Source organism: Erinaceus europaeus, chromosome X, assembly GCF_950295315.1.
Source record: "Erinaceus europaeus chromosome X, mEriEur2.1, whole genome shotgun sequence".
NCBI lineage: Eukaryota > Metazoa > Chordata > Mammalia > Eulipotyphla > Erinaceidae > Erinaceus > Erinaceus europaeus.
Window position 1 is genome coordinate 1,558,866 of NC_080185.1, and position 19,588 is coordinate 1,578,453.

At 54.8% G+C, this 19,588-nt stretch overlaps 1 protein-coding gene across 1 annotated transcript; it reads right to left on the reverse strand.

Moving 5' to 3' along the window:
* Positions 1-2,452: 2,452 nt before the first annotated feature.
* Positions 2,453-18,406, reverse strand: TKTL1 (transketolase like 1). Its single transcript, XM_060182575.1, has 13 exons — positions 18,252-18,406; positions 14,151-14,268; positions 13,267-13,364; positions 11,970-12,161; positions 11,757-11,884; positions 10,924-11,117; positions 8,502-8,666; positions 6,475-6,631; positions 5,752-5,882; positions 5,189-5,272; positions 4,574-4,670; positions 4,339-4,458; positions 2,453-3,151 (listed from the first exon to the last, which is right to left on the reverse strand). Exons 1-13 carry the CDS (start codon positions 18,401-18,403, stop codon positions 2,976-2,978), a joined length of 1,812 nt encoding a protein of 603 aa, XP_060038558.1. The 5' UTR covers positions 18,404-18,406; the 3' UTR covers positions 2,453-2,975.
* Positions 18,407-19,588: the final 1,182 nt, after the last annotated feature.

Consider the following 19,588-nt stretch of genomic DNA (forward strand, 5'->3'; position numbering starts at 1 on the left):
GTGCAGGTGAGCTATGTCAGCGGAGCGGGACAGCTGGAGGGCCTAGGCCCACAAACAGTGGGCAAGAGGATTATGGGCGGGCGGGAGAGACAGCATGATGGTTCTGCAAAGAGACTTTCCTGCCTGGGGCTCCAACGTCCCAGGTTCAATACCCGGCACCAGCATGAGGCAGAGCTGCGCAGTGCTCTGCCGCTGGTGATAATGATGATAGTAATGGAATCTGCACTCTGCAGACTCTAGGGGACAGGCTTCCCATAGTGCTTGTCTACACCCGGGCTCCGCACTGTGGCGGGGCTGCCCCTGAGAGGCTCCTGCCCTTGCTTTCGTGGGACAAGTTGTCCCCTCTCCTATGTCTTCCCCACAGTGAGTTGGCCTCATTCCAGAGATCCGCTGGGGCTGCAGAGCCTCTAGAGGTCCATTCCCAAGGCCCAGCTCGAGGCCCTGGAGCACAGGCGCAGAAGCAGCCTGGTATCAGGTGCCAAAGTTGGTGCACAAGGGGCAGTTGAGCAAAGGCCCTGTGTGGCAGTTTCTTGAACTCCAGCACGCCTGGCAGATGTGGCAGCACCAGGAGGACCTTGGTTCCCTCTGGTTCAGAGACCCCTCAGCACAGGGCGTGCAGGTACCGGCCTGCCCGGCCTTCAGTGAGGACTGAGGGCCAGCACTTGCTTGTTCAGGCTACCAGCCTATCCCACCCGCTGCTCAGATTGGTTCTGAGGAGGCACTTGGCGCAGCAGCACTTTGCTGCCTTTAGGGGTGCGCGATACCAGGGCTGGGCCCCAGTCACATGCCCCCTCTGCATCCCTGCGCTCTCCAAACGCTGCCATCACACCCCCACCCATGCCACACTACAGTGCCCGCAGCTCAGTCGCCCCGGGGTAGCTACCACTGTCCTGGCTTTCCTGCAGGAGCCAGCTTCCCACAGGGGCCCTGGCCTCCCCATCCCTGCTGCAGGCAATGCTGATCAGCTGCGGGCTGTTGAGTGACAAAACCTAAAGACTTGACCCTCGCCCTAGTATTCGTGGGCGGATTGGCAGGGGCAAGGCCTGAAGAGGGCCCTGCCGGGTGGCTGGGCACTGGAGGCACGAGGCAGTGTCCAGGTGGGTACCTCAGGCAGCTGGACTGCAGAGGAGGGGCAGGTGGCCAAGGAGGCTTTGGCAGTGTGTTCCCTCCCATGCCCTGGATGGCAGTGACCCTGGGGCGACATGTCGGGGCATGTTAGCAGCCCGGCCCTAGCCTTGTGAGACAGATGCTATTACCACCAGCACTTGTGACCGCTTTTCACAGCTTAAGAGACAGGCGGCATCTGTCCCCTGGTCACCCTGCCCAGTGCCCCTCCCCCAACCAACACAGTGAAGCAGGGCTGCGGCCGCCTCTCTAGGCCAGGGCATCAGCAGCCAGCCCGCATCGACCCGCAGGCTCCCAAGCCGGGTGTGTCCGAATGTCCTGCAGAGCCTGCACGCTGTCACCCAGCCAGCCAGGGCCGTGCCTCCTGCCGTTCGCTCAGGTTCTTGGCCATCTCCCCTCGCAGATAAGATCAGTGATTGGCACCAGTTCACCTTAGGCTTCAATCTCAGCTCTGCGGGGCCGCAGATCTTAGCTTTATTCGCATTAACATTTTCTGAGACCCAAATGTGGATGAGATGGAGAAGATGTGGGCTTCTCACCGCCAGAGGAATGGACACTGCTCCCGCCGTCATGTGAGGACCCTCCAGGGCAATGCGCCGTGCAGCTAGACCCGGAGACCACTACTGGGTCTGATTCAGAGGCTAGGCAGGAACCCCCAGATAATAGATGAGCCACTGCCAGGGGCTGAAGGGTGGGCAGGCAGTGCCTTCTCAGGGTCAGGGTCCCTTTGGGAGATGTGGTCATAGGGGCGCGCAGCCCCCTGACCCGCTCCACTGTGCAGCCACTGGCCGAGCTGTATGGGTGCTGAAACAGCCAGCAGTGCCCACGTCTCCCCAGGCCAGGAAAGCAGCGACTGGAAGTGAGCGACCAGGCTAGAACGAGCCCTGTCAGCCTAACGAGGGCAAAGCAAGCAACACGTGCCCCCTCACCCCCGGCTCTCCAGCTGAGCCACCTGCTGACATTCTTCTTCCAATCTGCCACATGACTTCTGTGCAGAGCACCCACTGGCAGTGCCCACCCCAGGTTGGCTGCTGCCAGGGACTACTGGGGAGTGGGGATGGCTCTTAGGTGCTTCCTGATGAGTGGAGCTGGGTTCTCACACAGCATAAAGCACAGTAGCTATCTACAAAATGGAGGAACCCCCCCCCCCCCAACTCTTCATCTGCACTATTCCAGCCTTTAAGTCCATGATTGTTCAACCATTTGTTTGGCTTTGTATGTTAACCACCAGGTTCCAGATGCTAGGAGGATGCGACCAGACTTCCCTGGACAGAGGTTTCGTCAGGGGAGAAGCAAACCATGTAAGAAAGGCACCAACGAAAGCAGCTGCTTTTGAATGCTTTATTAACATGAACTTCAACCAGTATCCTCAGTAGCTCGCAGGCTGGTATGGTGGCTGGGCAAACCAGATACTTGACCCTTTCCCAAGGGCAGTGTGGGGACTAGAGTCAACGTGTCCTCCCTTCACATGCAGCACAGGACCCCTCAAAAGCTTTCACTGATGCTTCAAGCAGGCAAACATTGCGGGCATCTCCAGGCCCACTCCACTCACAGCACGCAGGGTGACACACCCTGGCCACGCAGCCCACCGACTTCACCCTAACTCACTTGACCCCAAAGCTGTGGCCTGCTGCTGCCTGCCAGCCCAATTTTCTGCACCTTAACATTCCAGCAACAGTGCTCTTGTTAACTCTTGTCACTTAAGATGGCACACTCACTTCTTCCCTCCAAACTCTGTGTGGAGTTATGACTGAATAGAAAGATCATTAACTTTTAAAAGAACAGCAGTAAAACAATGCAGGCCTTAGCGCCGGCCTGACAGCAGCCTCCATTGTGGGCTGAAAAGCTCTCTAGTCCATCTCCAGAAGGTTCTCCACAGCCTGTATGATCTGACTGGCACCGATCCCAAACATATTCAGCAGTTCACTTGACCTTCCGCTCCGAGGCACTCCTACCACTGCCAGCTGTTCAACCACAATGTCAGGCTCCATGGCGACAGCTGCACAGACGGCTTCTCCGATGCCACCTGCGGAAGAAGCAAAGGACAGGAGGCTCTCTCTGTCTCCAAGTGGCTACTTGGCCTAAGAGTCTCTTGAACCTGCTGGTTTCCAGTCACTCTCACTCCGTATTGCTTCGGTGAACAATCATTTCCCAGTGGCCCAGAGTGTTCCTTGGAAGCTGATCTCCAAACTGCTCTGTCCCCCACAGCAGGGGCACTCCCAACCACGGCTCCGTGAGTCTGGAGGCCTATGAATTCACACATCAAATAAAGAACCCCCCAACGACCCAGGAAAGAATGTCAGTCAAGGCCCTGTGTTTCAGGACAGTCAGCTTGCAGCGTGGTTCTCGGCTGGTGCATGGTGGTGGCCAGTGGCCCCTCCCATCTCAAAAGGGCTAGGACTGCAGGTAGGAACAGCTTAATTTCCACCCCCTGGGGCAGGTGGGAAGTTTGATGGAATGCTGACAGAGGATTGGCATCGTAGAGAGCACTGAGTCTAAGAGGGATTTCTTGCTGCTGGAGAAGGGGGCACTTGGGCCCCTCGGAGGGAGCAAAAGAAGTCAAGGTTCCTGACGTCTAGTCTGTGCCTTTTGTCCTCAAGGGTCTGGGTTTTGCCCTTTTCCTGGCATTACCCCTAGACACAGTGCTCCTTGGGGGTGCTGGGAAAGGGCTGTGGACATGTGAGATGTGCCCAGGGTCCCTCTAACCTGGAACCCTTGCAACTGCCCATCCAGGGAGTCAGGCGGTAGTGCAATAAGTTAAGTGCAGGTGGCGCAAAGCACAAGGACAGGGTAAGGATCCCAGTTCGAGCCCCCAGCTCCCCACCTGCAGGGGAGTCGCTTCACAGGCGGTGAAGCAGGTCTGCAGGTGTCTGTCTTTGTCTACCCCTGCCACCCCTCCTCTCTCCATTTCTCTCTGTCCTATCCAACAACGATGACAACAACAACTACAATAAAAACAAGGGCAAAAAAGGGAATAAATAAATATATTTTTTAAAAAAAGAAAATGCCCATCCAATTTACCAAGATAACCTTCTCCCGGTGCACACACCTTTTCACACTTGGTAGGTTGTCCAATTATGACAGGTAAGAATCCCACCTTTCTTTGGGAGGTGTGTGCAAACTGCTAACTTCTCAAAACTGAAGCTTTTCACAACCCCTCCCTACCCATGACAGCAATTGAAGGGCCCAATGTGCACTGGCACAGACCCACACCTTCTGGGTGGTGGTCCTCCACGGTGACAACACGTCCGCCTGTGGCTTTGGCACTGGTGATAATGGTGATCACATCCAGAGGTTTGACTGTGAACAGGTCGATGACACGAATAGCGATATCTAGAGGACAGCAGCAGTGACCAGAGTCAGCTGGACAGAAGGCTGTCTGGGGACATAAAGCAGTCCTGGCCCTCCCCCACCCTAGACCAGACACCTGTGTTCGGCAATAACTGACCTTTCCTGGCGAGTTCGTCAGCGGCTAGCAAGGCTTCATGGAGAGTCACTCCAGCTGCAATAACCGTGACCTTGTCGTCGACACTGTGGCGCACAATCTGGTATCGTACCCAAAAGACAAAAAAAATGTGTGCTTTCCACCTCCAGAGCACATCTGGGCGGCAGGCATTGTCCCTCTGCTTCCTCAACAGGTCACCGTGAGAAAGGTGTGACGGAACACTGACAGACAAGGACACACTTGTCCTCACGCATTCCATCTCGGGTAGGGATACGGGACACCCCTGGGAAGCCGAAGTCTTTTTTTTTTTTTTTTTTTTTTAAATATTTATTTTATTTATTTATTCCCTTTTGTTGCCCTTGTTGTTTTATTGTTGTAGTTATTATTGTTGTTGTCGTTGTTGGATAGGACAGAGAGAAATGGAGAGAGGAGGGGAAGACAGAGAGGGGGAGAGAAAGACAGACACCTGCAGACCTGCTTCACCGCCTGTGAAGCGACTCCCCTGCAGGTGGGGAGCCGGGGTTCGAACCGGGATCCTTCTGCCGGTCCTTGTGCTTTGCGCCACCTGCGCTTAACCCGTTGCGCTACAGCCCGACTCCCAGGAAGCCGAAGTCTTACCTTGGCCTGCCCAACTGCGAAGCTATCCTGTGGGGTGTAAAGAACCGCAGTTTCTGGACGGCTGGTTCTAATGAAGCACATCCCCTAGAGCGCAAGTGGAAACCAGAGCAACCATAAGAGAACCAGATGACAGATTCCAACAAAAACCTCCAAAGCACAAGTGGTAGCGAAGAGGTCCCAGCAGAGACAGAAGCACCAGTGGCAGACAGCCCAGGCAGCACCAAGTCAGCCTAGAGCACGCTGCGGAGCCTGGTGCTGTTCCCACTGTCAAGCTGACCAGGCCATCCTGTTCAATCCTTTGAGTAATATATTTTATCATTATTGTCCTAGTACTTATTTTGGATGTGTATCTATCTCTATATAGAGAGGCGGAGAAGGGGAGGGTGTCTCTCTCCCTCTTGTCACTTTCTCTTTCTTCCCCCATCTCCATCTTGTAACCAAAGCTATAATGAATATTTGGTACCTCTGTGCTGAGAAAACAAACAAAACCGTAAACATCGGGACTGAGCTAGTGGCTAAGCCCAGAAGGCTTTTTCGTCAGAACTCGAACCCGTTGCAAATACCTTGGTCTTGGCTGCCAGGAAGACAGCATACTCAGTGGACACCGCGTCACTCGGGTAGAAGATGGTGCAGTTAGGAATAGCTCGGAACATGGCCAGGTCCTCCAGGGCCATCTGGGAGGGGCCGTCTTCACCTGAGACAATACAGTGGCAGCACAAACATCAGCAGGACCCAACAGGGAGCGCTCTCTGTGAAGGAGTAGCAGCAATTCCTGCCCTATTGTCCTGCTCAGAGGCCAAGACCACCATTCTAGTTACAGTCGGAGTCACCCCCACTGCCCTCTCAAAGCAGCTGACTAACAGACATCCCGGGACCTCTTGACGTACACTGTTGTAACTCGGGTATGGTTAGCTTCTGGTGAGCCAACACCACAGGATAAGAAAAGCCCCGCAGAGCCTGGGGGCAGCCTAGCTCTTCCAGTAGGAAGGGAGTGTGGCCTAGCAGGCTGCCTCGCCTGGGACCCAGTGTTGGGGCCCTCACTGCCGTGTGCCCATGACCAAGGCAGAAAGGGATTCTGGGATGTGTTCCCCACTAATGGAGGGGTACTGTGGAGTAACTCCAAGACTCGCTCCTTTGTTGCTCAGAGCCGGCGGAGCTTGTAGAGCAATCTGGCCTCTCAGCAATTTAGTGACAAGGGGATGCTCTGGACTCAAATGCACTGGGGGCACACCCCCTCAGCACTGCCCAGCAAAGGGCTGCAGAGGCGAGGCGCAGGAGACTCATACCTATGGACACCCCGCAGTGGGAGCCAATGAGGTTGACATTGGATTCCGAGAGAGCACCCATGCGGAGCTGATCGAATGCTCGGGTCAGAAAAGCAGAGAAGGAGCTGGCAAAAGCGACGGTTCGCCCACGGGTGGTGCAACCCAGTGCCACACTCACCTGTAACGCAAGAAAGGTAGCTAGCACCCAGCTCCCATACCCTCCCACCCGGGGGAGAGAAGCACCTGGCCTCTCCCCACTCGTGCTTACCTGGAGACTCAACCTGGCAAACCAGGCAGAAACAGGACTCACCTGCTGACTGGCACCTTTAAACGCCACTCAGGCAGCTTGGAATGCTGGGTCCTCCTTCCATACCAATCTCCCTGAACCTTTTGCACTCCCTTCCCCCTTATCCTCCTGAGGGATAGGATGTAAAGAGTGGTGCCTGCAGCATCTACCCAAGGGTCACTGGCCCAATGTGCCCAGCTCACCTATCTCCTCTTCCCCATGCAAATGCGGGTGGGTCGCAGGGCCCGTGGGCACCACTGAGTGCACTGTGCTAATGACGCTCCTTCCCACGGCCGGCCACACATAAGCCAGAATGCGAACACCTCCTAAATGACCTTCCAGAGGGACAGGGCTGTGACTGATGTCAAAGTCTGCCAGGGAGTTCCCTAAACAGTACCTTCTAGCTACCCTCCCCCTACTGGGATTACAATCAGGAAACATCTCAGAGCTAAAGTCTCCAGACAGAAACACAAAGACAACTGAAGTAATCACAGAAAGCCACAAACTCAGATTTTGTGGGTCAGATATTTCACCATTTTTTCCCAGTAAAATTGAAAACCTAGTGGAACTATAATCTCTCAGTGATTTTTCACAAATGAGCTAGTTTAGAAGAAAGATCAGTGTGATATTTGCTTACAACTAGGAAGGACTTCAAAGAATCAAATGATGTCCCTACAACAAAACTTTTCTCCTTCTTGCCTGCTTACTTATATGGGTAAGGTCTTAAGCACTTACAACATGAAGATAGGAATAGACTTTGTCCTGAATATTGTTTCATTTAAGTTATATTTATCTATTAATAAACAGCCTAGCAATTATAACCACAGCTTAACCCAGAAGAAAAACTTGTAGTGTTCGAAGGCATATAGGCTTAAGAAAAAATGCAATGCGTGAGTGTGTAGGTAGTTTTGTAGTACACACCAATAAAATGTTCAGGGGTTTTATGGCTATCGGTGCTTAGGAAATGAAATGGAAACAAGAAACCACATAACTTAACTCCTGCCAAATAAAGACCTCCACCACAAGATCGCTAATTGCATGAGTTGAGGATTAATTTAAAATGTCAAAAACTTCAAAATACAGGAAATTACATCCTTTACAATTATTCAAATTCTAACATTAACTTGAATCTAAGCAGGATATGTAGTTTAGAAAAAAGAAGTCAGGCTGGGGATATAAGTCAGTGACAGACTCCATGCTTGGCCTGTGTGAGGTCCTTGGTTTGATCCCTGGCACCAAAAAGCCAATCAGGGGCTGAGAGAGTATACATCTTTGGGGACAGATAATCTAGCTGGCATCATCTGTCTTGTTGCCAGCGGTCCCCATCAGTTTTGTCTCAGGAAGTGGCACCTTCAACCTGGGTGCTCTGGCCCAGGCCATGGCGCTATGCTTGGTTACTACTGTGGTGACTAGCCCAAAGCATCCCAAGAAGAGAGGAAAAAAAGCACTCTCTTGTAGATCTCCTAGCCTCTCAGCCCCCAGAGGGCCATGCCAGTGCCTAGTTGTGGACCTCCTGGAGACCAGGGAATTCAAGTGCTTCAGGCCCAGAGTTCTGGTGTTAGGTGGCTGTGCTCCCCAGCTCTAGACCACTGCCCTCTCTCTCTACCACAACCCTCTCAGCAGCCCTAGAAGCCTGACTCCTTTCCATGTGTTTCCCTGGAGTTACCTTCTATAGTTTTGCAAAGGGGGGCAGTCCTCTGGTGTAGTGGGCCAGGCCCAGGCAGCTGAGAAAAGCCAAGAGGGTCACCCCCAAAGCACATACCATGTTTTGCTCAGCAATGAAACACTCAATGAAGCGCTCAGGGTGCTCCTTCTTGAACAACTCGGAGAAGGTGGAGTTCTTGGTGTCGCCATCCAGCACCACAACTCTGTCGTTGGCATGGCCCAATTTAACCAGAGCCAAGCCACACGCTTTTCGAGTAGCTATCTACAAGAGCCCAAACAGCAGACTGTTAGAAAGGATTTCTGAGAGGACGTTTTATAGAACCACTAACTAGCTCTCCCTTTAACTGTTGCCGCTAGAGTGTCACTGCTGAGCCAATGTTTTCAGAGACAGACAAAGAGGGAAAGAACCAAAACTTCAAGTGCAACAGGGTCTGGGCTTGAACTAGCATCAAACTATCCAGTACGGCAAAGCACACTATCTGAGTGAGCTATTTTTCTGGCCCTGAACTAACAATCTTAAAAAAAAAAAAAAACCTTTTACTGGGAGTTGGGCAGTAGCACAGCAGGCAAAGTGCAAGGACCGGTTGTAAGGATCCCAGTTTGAGCCCCCGGCTCCCCACCTGCAGGGGAATCACTTCCCAGGCGGTGAAGCAGGTCTGGAGGTGTCTTATCTTTCTCTCCCCATCTTCCCTTCCTCTCTCCATTTCTCTCTGTCCTATCCAACAATGACATTAATAACAATAACTACTACAACAAAAAACAACAAGGGCAACAAAAGGGAAAATAAATAAAAAATAATATAAGACAAAACATTTTTAAAAAACAAAAACTACTTTAAATAAGTCAATATGACAGAGATACAAGGAGAGAGAAGAGAGAGAAAGACACACAAACTATTGGCTCTGTAAGCAAACTAAAATGACACTTTTGTCATTTTCATTCAAGGTTTGGACAAGTAAAATAATTCGCTCCTGCAATATAGTCAGTCTAGCCCTTTGGTGGTACACTTCCTGGCCAGTTTTCTCAAGTTCTTCTATGGCTGTTGATTAACCTGAGTTTTCTGTTTTCTTTTCAAGTCACACTTGGTATCTCATGAATGCCCCAGTTAACATCCATTTCCTTTTACAGGTTGTCATGCCTGTTAGCATACATCTGCAGTCTTCTCCGAATCCCCTGAAGGTTCTCTGTGTCTGTGTTCATCTCTTCTGATGGCTAATTTACATTTATTGTTTAAGCCACTAGCTTACAGCTTGTCTATGACTGCATTAGCATTTCACACAGCCAATTCTTGGACTTCAGTATTAACGCGATCCGACATAAAAACTCATTACAAGGGGTAGACAACGTAACAGTTATGCAATGCAGACTCTCCTGCTGAGGCTCCCAAGTCTCAGGTTCAATCCCCCACACCACCATAAACCAGAGCTGAGTAGTGCCCTGGTAAAATAAAATAAAATAAATAAAAACTCATTACGTGGAGGCCAGGCAGTGGCACACTGGGCTAAATGCACATAGTACAAAGCACAAGGACCAGTGCAAGGCTCCCGGTTCAAGCCCCTGGGTCCCCACCTGCAGGGGGGTCGCTTCACAAGTGGTAAAGCAGGTCTGCAGGTGTCTGTCTTTCTCTCCCCCTCTCTGTCCTATCCAACAGCAGCAAGAACAACAAATGGAAAAATGGCTACCAGGAGCAGTGGATGCATAGTGTAGGCATTGAGCCCCAGTGATAATCCTGGAGGCAAAAGAAAACCAAAAAAACCTCATTACATTTTTATGAACTGACCTGCTTTATCAAGGTTTTCCTATTTATGGAAAGAAAAACAAAAACAAAAAGCCTCTCTTGAAAAACTGAGTTCCATGGCATTCTCTAGAAAGAAGTACTTCAATTTGGTGTAATTTCTCCAAATATGCTCTTCAGTGCTTTTAAATAATCTATTATTTCCCACAAGATTTCCTACACACAAGTAGTAATATAATCTATGTTATTTTTAAGTTTATTTTTTAAGATTTACTTCTAAACTTGTTTCTCTCTCTCATACATACATCCATACATACACACCCGCGCCCACACCCACGCCCAGGCGACTGCTCTAAGCTCTAGCACCACCAGGGACTGAACCTAGGACCCCACGCATGCCGTCTCCTGCTCCGTGCCTTCATTAGGTCACCACTGGCAGTCACCATTCCTTCCGATATCCCTCTCTGCCTGCTTGCACAGCTGTTTCTGTAGGCTCCGATCCTCGGAGTCACACTGCTCATCTGAAGGCTGTGAACAGCTAAAGTGTTACTGTGTACTGCACTGCCAAGGTATTCGTTGTACTCACACAGTGGATGCTGCAGTGTAAGGCGAGGAGATATCAAGGTGGCAGAGAGAGAAGGTAGTAGACCCATCTTTACTGCTCACAACCTTCCGCTCAGTGTCACAGACCTAGCTGCTTCATTTGTGGAGCAGGGATGAAGGGAAGAGGCCTGCAGCTAGGCAGCGGATGCCGGACCGCCCCCATCACGCACCCTCGGCATACCTTGTCGCCAACATTGTAAGCAGGCGCAGAGGTCATTTCTATGTCAGTGATGTTGACAACTGGTGAATCCTCAATAGGAGGCTTTGGATCCAGATTGCGGTTGGTTTCGATCTGGCTCTCAATCAGCTTGATGATCGCATCTGCTCTCTCTTTTGGCATAGGCTTTCCGTGCCAGTTCTCTGAATCCTCAACACCTGCAACAAAGCCAGCCAGACCACTCCAGATGTAGCTCACCAGCAAGACATTCTATGGCAACGATGTTGGCTGAGGACTCACGGAAGCAAGACCCTGGCTCGGGAAACCTGAGGTGCCACTGCAATCCCGACAGCCTGGACACAGGCTTACGAGAGGAGTTGGTGCCCACCGACTGTGGGGGAGGCAGGGGCCCGAGACCCTTGCCCCTGTACCACAGGAGCCATGTGGAGACTGGCTGGGAGGCGGCGCCCAGTTAGGGAGCCACTGACTACGGATGGCTCTGTGGTGGCGGGAGGGTGTCTGTCGGAAAGGCAGGGGCACATTGGTCACCACAGCCTTCAGTCTTCGGACTGCTTCAGGGAGGAGGCAGTCTTAGCTAAAGTGGCAACGCAACGCCTGCCACCATTTCTCCTGAGACAGACAGCTCTGTCAGACCCAAAGTGCAGGAGGCCCCACCCCCAGTCCCTGCTGCCCCAGCCCCCCTGCACAGCGCCCTCTGGGGCTGCTGGGATTGCTCTCCTGCACTAGGAGCACCCCCACTCCCCACCCTGAGCAGGTACCTCTGGCCCGAGTAGAGGCCCCGGCAACTCTGTGGGGCAGCTCTGGTGCCCGCCCCAGCGTCAGTTGTCCCTGCTTACTTGGGAGGCCTCGGCCCTTGAAGGTCTTGGCCACCACGGCAGTGGGCTTGTTCTTCACCTGGGTTGCCTGCCAGAACACCTCGCACAGTGCTTCCACATCGCGGCCGTCCACCACGTAAGTGTTCCACCTGCACGTGAGGAGGGCCCCAGGTTACCAGGCGGAGGGAGGAGGGAACAGAAAGACAGCAACGCTCCCGGTGCAGCCCCACATACCCAAAGGCTTCACAGCGCTTCTGGTAGAGTTCAATGCAGTGCTCGAGGGGCAAAGTGCAGCTGTGGCCCAGGCGGTTCACATCGAAGATGGCTACCAGGTTGTCCAGATTGTAGTAGGAGGCAAAGGCCAGGGCCTCCCAGACGGAGCCCTCTGAGGACTCCACATCTCCCATGAGGCAGTACACGCGGTAGCTGCGGCAAGCCCAGAGGTTAGAACCCTGCACCTGGGCCTTGCGCAGGCGCATTTTACAGAGTGACACAGAGGCAAGAGGCACAGACTGCTAGAGCCCCTGCTCCCCAAGACTGTGGTGCTGGTCACTTCAGCCCAAGCCCCACCAACAGAGGAAGCACCTGCACTCCAGGTCCAGCTGGAAAGGGGCGTCTAGGCTGACCACCAAGAGCACCCAAGTGCTTCTTACATTCCGTCTCTTGGGAAGCTCCGTAACTCACTAAGCATCAGTGTCTTCCATTTCTGGCCTTACAGATGTAACAATAGCCACACATCCAAACAGCCCACCGGAGCAGCACCTGGTCTGCTGTAAACAGTCAACTCCTCCGCAGCAGAAGCATGAGACACGCATATCAACTGAACACCACCCGGGCCTCGCGGCCAAGCTGAAGCAGAGCTTCAGGCACGACGACCAGCCACGGGACATAAGCTACTGGAGCCAAGAGCAGGAAAGCCGTCAAGCTCAGAGAGAACAGGCGCCGAGCAGCGCACGCAGCACCATGTGGGGAGTTACGGAGTCAAACACGCACACCAAGGCCAAGCCACTGGCTCTCCAGCCCGCCGGCACTGTACTGTGTGCCAGCAAGGTGCCACCTGTCCGTGAGCTTTGGCTGTCAGTGTCTTTGCTTACTCTACAGCGAGGCTCACGGGCATGGGGCCTGCAAGCAGCTTCTCATAGAAAGGATCTGAGGCCCCAGAAACCAGGATCCTTCCGTTTTTTGTCATTGGGGTTTCACTGCTGTAGGCTGGCTCTTTGAGATGGTGCGAGAGGCAGAAAGATACCACAGCACCGAAGAATCCTTCAGTGCTGCGGGGCCTGTGCTTGGACCTGGGTTACACACATGGCAAAGCAGGCCAACCATGCAAGACAGCTTCCTCGCTGGCCCCAGAGAGCGGCTTCTGCACTGCAGCCAGCACTCAGCACCCAGCCAGGGCTGTGAGAGCAGTTTCTAGAAAGCCAGTTCTTGGCCACTCAAACCCACGGACACCTGACCTTTTAGAGTAACGACCATCTTCATGAAGTGCCAGGGGTGTGGTGGGAAAGTAGTTTCTGGGTAAGTGCCTTACCTGGCCTTGTCAAAGTACTTGCCAGTGTATGCCATCCCGCATGCCACTCCCAGTCCTTGTCCGACCCATTTGGTTGCCACCTCAACAAATGACAGTCTCTGTAAAAGAGACAAGGGGTTAATGAGGGCTGGCACAGCTTCAGGGTGACACTGCTGTCAGGCAGATCCAACTAGTGCCCTTCCCTCCCCACCCCTGTAGATCCAGGGCACACAGTCCCATCTCCGTGGGCCTCTCCTCACTCCGTCCCCGTCAGAACCACCCATTCTGCGTGCCTTCTCTCTCCCAATTGCACCTGCTGCCTAAACCTGGTCTCTGCACACACGCTGGCGCTAAGTAGTGCCCAGCAGGTGGCGCACGTCAGGAAGCGCTCTCACCCTCCATGGCTGAGGAGTCAGGCTATCTGAGTGGTCAGGGGACAGTCGACACACTTGTCCTCCTTTAAACCAGAGATCCAAACACTCGCGCCATGGCTTGTGCACCTACACTTGCTCAGTTTGCCTGGTTTTTGGCAACCAGAGCACCGCTCAGCTCTGTCTTGTAGTGGTGCTGGGACTGAATTTGGGATCTCAGAGAGAAAAAGAAGAAGAGACATCTGCAGCACTCTCTTCTTCTGCAGGTGGGGGCTGGGGGCTTGAACCTGGGTGCATGGCAATTTGTGTGCTCTACCAGTTGTCCCACCGCTGCCCCCCAAGATGATTTCTTGACGTAGTGCCAGAAGCAAGCTTGGGGGCTCACGCACGAGCTGTGTGAGAGACAGAGAGAGTGCGCGCACACACGAACATAAAGTACTATTCTGCTGGCACAGACGCTCTTATTGTCGCCATCAGACCCTCACGGATGCCCTCGGGCACCGAGTTACCCCCCTGCTCCTATTGGTGGCTCACCTTGGAGAGGATGAATCGGTCGTTGTCCGGGCTCTCCGGGTCTGCCTGCTTGTATCTCATGACATGGAAGAAGAGCACAGACATGATCTCAGCAGCGCTGCTGCACGATGTGGGGTGGCTGCAAGGCAGAGACAGCACAAGTCATTCTCCCAGCCCAGTGAGTCGGCAGCAATCACTTCACCCCGGCTTGGAAGAGCCCAGCTGAGGGAAAGCTGTGCAAGGCTGTGGCCCCCATGCTCATCCTCACAGCCTCCCCTCCCTCCTTTTTGGCGATCAAGACTCCTAAGAGGGCCCTCTGCTGCTGCAGCAGCAGCATACTGCAGAGTGCTAGAATCCGGGCAAGCTCACCCAGTGACTCCAGTCTGGAAGACCAGATGTTGCTCTCGCCTGTTTCAATTCAACGCTGAGGGTGTTCCACCAAGTGAAACAAGGCAGACAAAGAAAGACGGACTGCTTAATCTCACTTAAATGTAAAATCAAAAAGAAACCAAACAAAAAGACAACCGCAGGGGCCAGGTGGTGGCGCACCTGGTTGAGCGCACACATTAAGGTGCGCAAGGACCCGGGTTCAAGCCCCTGGTCCCCACCTGCGGGGGGGAAGCTTTGTGAGTGGAGAAGTAGGGCTGTAGGTCTATCTCCCCCTCCCCTCTCAATTTCTCTTTTGTCTCTATGCAATAGTAAGTAAGAAAAAAATTTTTTTAATTCCCCAAAACAAACAACAACAGACAAACAAATTTGTGGTTAGCAGAGGAAGGGGCGAGGGGACAAGCTGTTCCTGGTAGAATAATTCAAAGTCCTTGCTGAATGATGAAATAATACCTGCCATTCTTAGTCTGTGTGAACCCTAGCCAACCCTTCATTAATCATGGAAGGAAGGGTACAAACTCAAGTCCCACAACCCTGCACCTATGATGAGGAGAGAAAGTGGTTAGGCCCAACTAATGTGTATTCACAACCTTGATTTTCTAGTTTCACAAGAGAATGAAGACGTAGAACTCGCTCTCGCCTTAAGTGTATCCCCTCCCAGCGTGATTTAGATTGAAGAGTTGTTCAAGGGCTCTCGGGAAGATGCAAGCCATCATTAACTTTGAAGAAGGAAGCAAAACAAGTAAAGAACTGCAAATGGGGCCAGGAGGTGGTGCACCCGATTGAGCACACATGTTATAGTGCACAGGGACCCGGCTTCGAGCCCCGGGTTCCCACCTGCAGGGGAAAGCTTAAAGAATAGTGGAACAGGGCTGCAGGTGTCTCTAGTCTCCCTCCATCTCTATTTCCCTCTTCTCTCCCAATTTCTGGCTGTCTATCCAATAAGTAAAGACAATAAAAAAGCCTGCATGGCAAGAAAAAAATTCTGAAAAAAAAACCCTGCAAACATGTGCAGGTCTTTAAGAAAATAAATTCTATTTATTGGATAGAGACAGCCAGAAATTGAGAAGGGAGAGATGGAGAGGGAGAGAGACAGAGAGACACCTGCAGCCCTGCTTTACCACTCACAAAGCTTTCCCCCTGCAGGTGGGGAATGGGGGCTTGAACCCAGGTCCTCGTGCATTGTAACATGTGCACTCAGCCAGGTGTGCCACCACCCAGACCCCATATTCGAGTCTTAAATGGATGCACAGAATCCTTTTAATGACACAGCCCAGGCTGAAAACACCGTCCCTGTCCAAACAGAGTGAAGCTGTAAATCAGTAACAGAAAGCAAACAGGAAAATCCACAAACTGGTGGTAAAAAAGACACTCTAGAGCAACAAATCACAAAGCAGAACTGGAAATGGAACATACAAAAAGTGAAGACAAGGAAGATGGGCAGCATGATGGTTCTGCAAAGAGACTCTCATGCCTGAGGCTCCAGAGTCCCAGGTTCAATCCCCTGCACCACCACCACCACAAACCAGAGCTGAACAGAGCTCTGGTAAAAAAACCAAACAAAAAAACACCGACTATGGTAGGGACCAGGAGGTGGTGTACCTCGTTAAGTGCACACATTACAGTGTGCAAAGACCGGGGTTCAAATCCCCTGGTCCCCACCTGCAGGGGGAAAGCTTTACAAGTGGTGAGGCAGGGCTGCAGATGTCTATTTCCGTCTATTTCCCCCTCCCTCTCAATTTCTCTCTCTATCCAATAAGTAAATAAAAATAAATGTTAATTTTTTTTTTAAGTGAAGATCACAGAAATCATGGAATGCAGCAAAAGCAGTGTGGAGGAAAAGACACAGCTCGTAAAAGCTGACATCAGAAAAGGAGATTCCTGGGTCATGGCTCAGTGGGGTGTGGGGGGGTCTGATCCCTGGCAGTAAGTGGGGGCAGCCAGAACTCCAGACATGGTGTGGTGCACCTCCCGAACAAAACCAAAGCCCCAGCAACAAGCCGAGCAGGGGGATGGGTCCCCGGGAACAGGTACACAGGAGGCCAGGTCCAACTTTTGGCGCACTCTCAAAAAAAGGGAGTTTACAGTGTGCTCATTTGTGGTGAACTCAACAACAAAATCAAGATGAGCACAGCACAAAACGAGGTGGCATGGGGAACAAAACCAACTAAAGCGGTCATCTGAAAAGAGACAAAACCAAACCAAACCACCACCTTGGCTAGGATCACGCCAAGCCCCTGGCCTCCGCTGGAGGGCGGCGCCCCGCAGATGGTGATGCAGGGACGCAGGAGCCTTCCTCTTTCTTTTTAAAAAATAAGATTTATTTTTTCCTTTTGTTGCCCTTGTTTTTTCATTGTTGTAGTTATTATTGTTGTTGTTATTGATGTCGTTGTTGGCTAGGACCGAGAGAAATGGAGAGAGGAGGGGAAGACAGAGAGGGAGAGAGAAAGACAGACACCTGCAGACCTGCTTCACCGCCTGGGAAGCGACTCCCCTGCAGGTGGGGAGCGGGGGCTCGAACCGGGATCCTTACGCAGGTCCTTGCGCTTTGCGCCACCGCCCAGCCCCCCCTTGCTCTCTTTTCAGAGCCGCCAGGATAATCGCTGGGGGCCGGTGTCGGCTAGCCCCCCACCCCCCCCCCGTTTTATTTGACAGGCAGAGAGAAACCAAGAGGGCAGGTGGGCCGTGCTCCGGGGCGGGGCCCCTCCCCCGCGCGGCGGCCCCTCCCCCAGGCGGCGCCCCCCCCTCCAGGCGGTGTCCCCCCCCCGCCCCGCCCCCAGGCGGCGCCCCCCCTCCCCCGCACGGCGGCCCCTCCCCCAGGCGGCGCCCCCCCCCCCCCGCGCGGTGGCGCGTCCCCCCAAGCAGGAGCGGAGCAAGATGGCCTCCCGGAGACCCGCCCCCAGCCGGGGAAGCGCACGCCGCGCCGCGTGCACCCGCTCGCTCTCCGCCACACGGGGGCGCCCCGCGCCGGCACCCCTCCCCCTCAGCGGCCGGCCGAAGGCGGGTCCGCGGCGGCGCCAGCTCGCGAAGAGCCGGCGAAGCTTGACCGGGAGAAAAAGCGGGGGGGGGGGGGGGAGCCTCCGAACCCGGCTTTTCCCACCCTGCTCGGGCCTCCTCGGGCCCCGCCCCGCCCCGCCGCCATAGACGTCCTCCTCGCGGGGAGCGCCTGGGGACTAGAACCCGGGCCCTGGGCTCCAGACAAAGGAAGGGGGGGGAGGGAAACGGCCGCCGCGAGCCGAGCCCCGGTCTGGGACCACGCGCAGCAAACGGGGAGGGGCGAGGCGGAGCAGGGGAGCACCACCACCCGGGGGCCCTCCGGACGCCACCTTGACGGCCGACCACGCAGGCCGAGCGCCACTCGCACCGCAACTCTTTTTTTCGGGGGCGAGTCTGTTTCGAGGCAGGCTCACCCCCCCCCCCGAAAAAAACCAGAAAACTGACGGGGAGCAAAGGGAGACGACCCCGCCTGGCCCCGGGCTCCGCGCCCCGCACACTCCCTCCCTCCAACCGCCGGGAGGCGCCGTCCGCGCCCACTCGGGCCCGGCCCTGCCGCGCTCGTCCCGCTCCTGACCCGCCTCGACGCCCCGGTCACCCACCCACTCGAGGCGCCCACGGAAACGGGCAGGGGCCCACTGAGCCCCACAGCCCGAACGGCGGCGGGAGGAGGACCGCGCCGCGCCCCGAGGCCCGTCCCCTCAGACGCCTGGGCCTCGTGTGGCCAGGGGGAGCGCTCACCCGGAGCTCGAAGCGCATGAGGCTCTGATGGAGCGGATGCGCAGGCGGTTGGCCATGTCTCGGAGGATCTGCAAAGTCTTCGCGTCGGGCTTGGCCTCTTGGGCTGCAGCCGAGCTCGCCTCAGCCTCCGCCATGTCCACAGGTTCCTCCATCCGTCCGTCTGGTCCGCCGTCGGAAGCAAGTGCGCAGCGTGCGGTGGGGCGCCGATTTATAACCTGGCGGCTCCCTCCGCGCGGTCGCAGGACTCCCTACTGCGACTGAGTTCCTTCCGCGCAGCCTTCTACCACACGTGTCTGTGCAGTGTGTACGCTCGCGCGTTGGATGTGCCTTCCCGCGATAGCTCCACCCTACGCATCCCGAATGCTCCCCGCCCCCCGTGTCCAGGTGGCGTCCTTTGCTCGGGACTCACGACTCCCCCCTGCCCTGAGAAAAAAGTGCGGGAATGGCGGTTTGTGCACGTGCCGCGCGGAAGTCGTGCCGCAGCGCACCCAGCAAAGTAGTCCCAGCAGCACAGGCAACAAAGTAGTCCCAACGGCTAGCGTGCGCTTGGCGCCTTTTTTATCGCGGCTGTCACGAGGCTGCCGCCGCCGGTGGGCGGCACTTGCGCGCCGCACAGCAGTGGCGGCTGTAGGCCCAACCTTCTCTTTCTAGAACCTTCCCAGCGGCCAGCCCGGAGGCTGTGTTGAGGTGTACCAAGCCGAGGGCAGTATGCTGGGAAGGAATTCCCCGGGACCCCACTCCGGAGATGCCCCCGGACTCTCCTTGTGGGACAGCCTCCTCCCTGGGCACAAAGCAGCGTGTGCCGGCCCTCTGATGAGCGCAGGGCTTCCCAGAGCCAGTATGGCTCCCGTGCCGCCATTCCCACACCACTGCACCCCGACCTCCGTTACCGGGGGGGGGGGGGGGGGGGCGGAAGACCCGCGCGCCTCAGAGAGCCGCAGAGCCCCAGTAAGCAGCCGGCCTCCGCGGACGCCCGCTGGCAGAGTGGGTGAGAGCCCCCGGCCGCGCCCTCGGTCCGTCGGTCCGTCCACACTTTCTGAGCGGGGTGCGGGGCCGCGAGGCAACGTCCGCGCCCTCCCCAGGCGCCGTGCTTCCGGCTTCCCGGTCCCTCGCAGTCACGGTCCCCGCGTCTGGTGGAGCGCGGGGTCGGCCCTGCAGCCCGGGCGGCTTCGGCTTCACGGGTCCGATCTGTAGCTTTTGCTGGCTCGCGGCTTAGCGCTTGTTCAGGAAGGAAGAATGCTGAATGCTTTCATGCGCGTTCCTTTACTGAGGCCGGTGCTGGCGTGGAGGTGGCTGGCGGTGGAGCAGGCCTGGGCAGCGTGTGTGTGTCCGTGTGT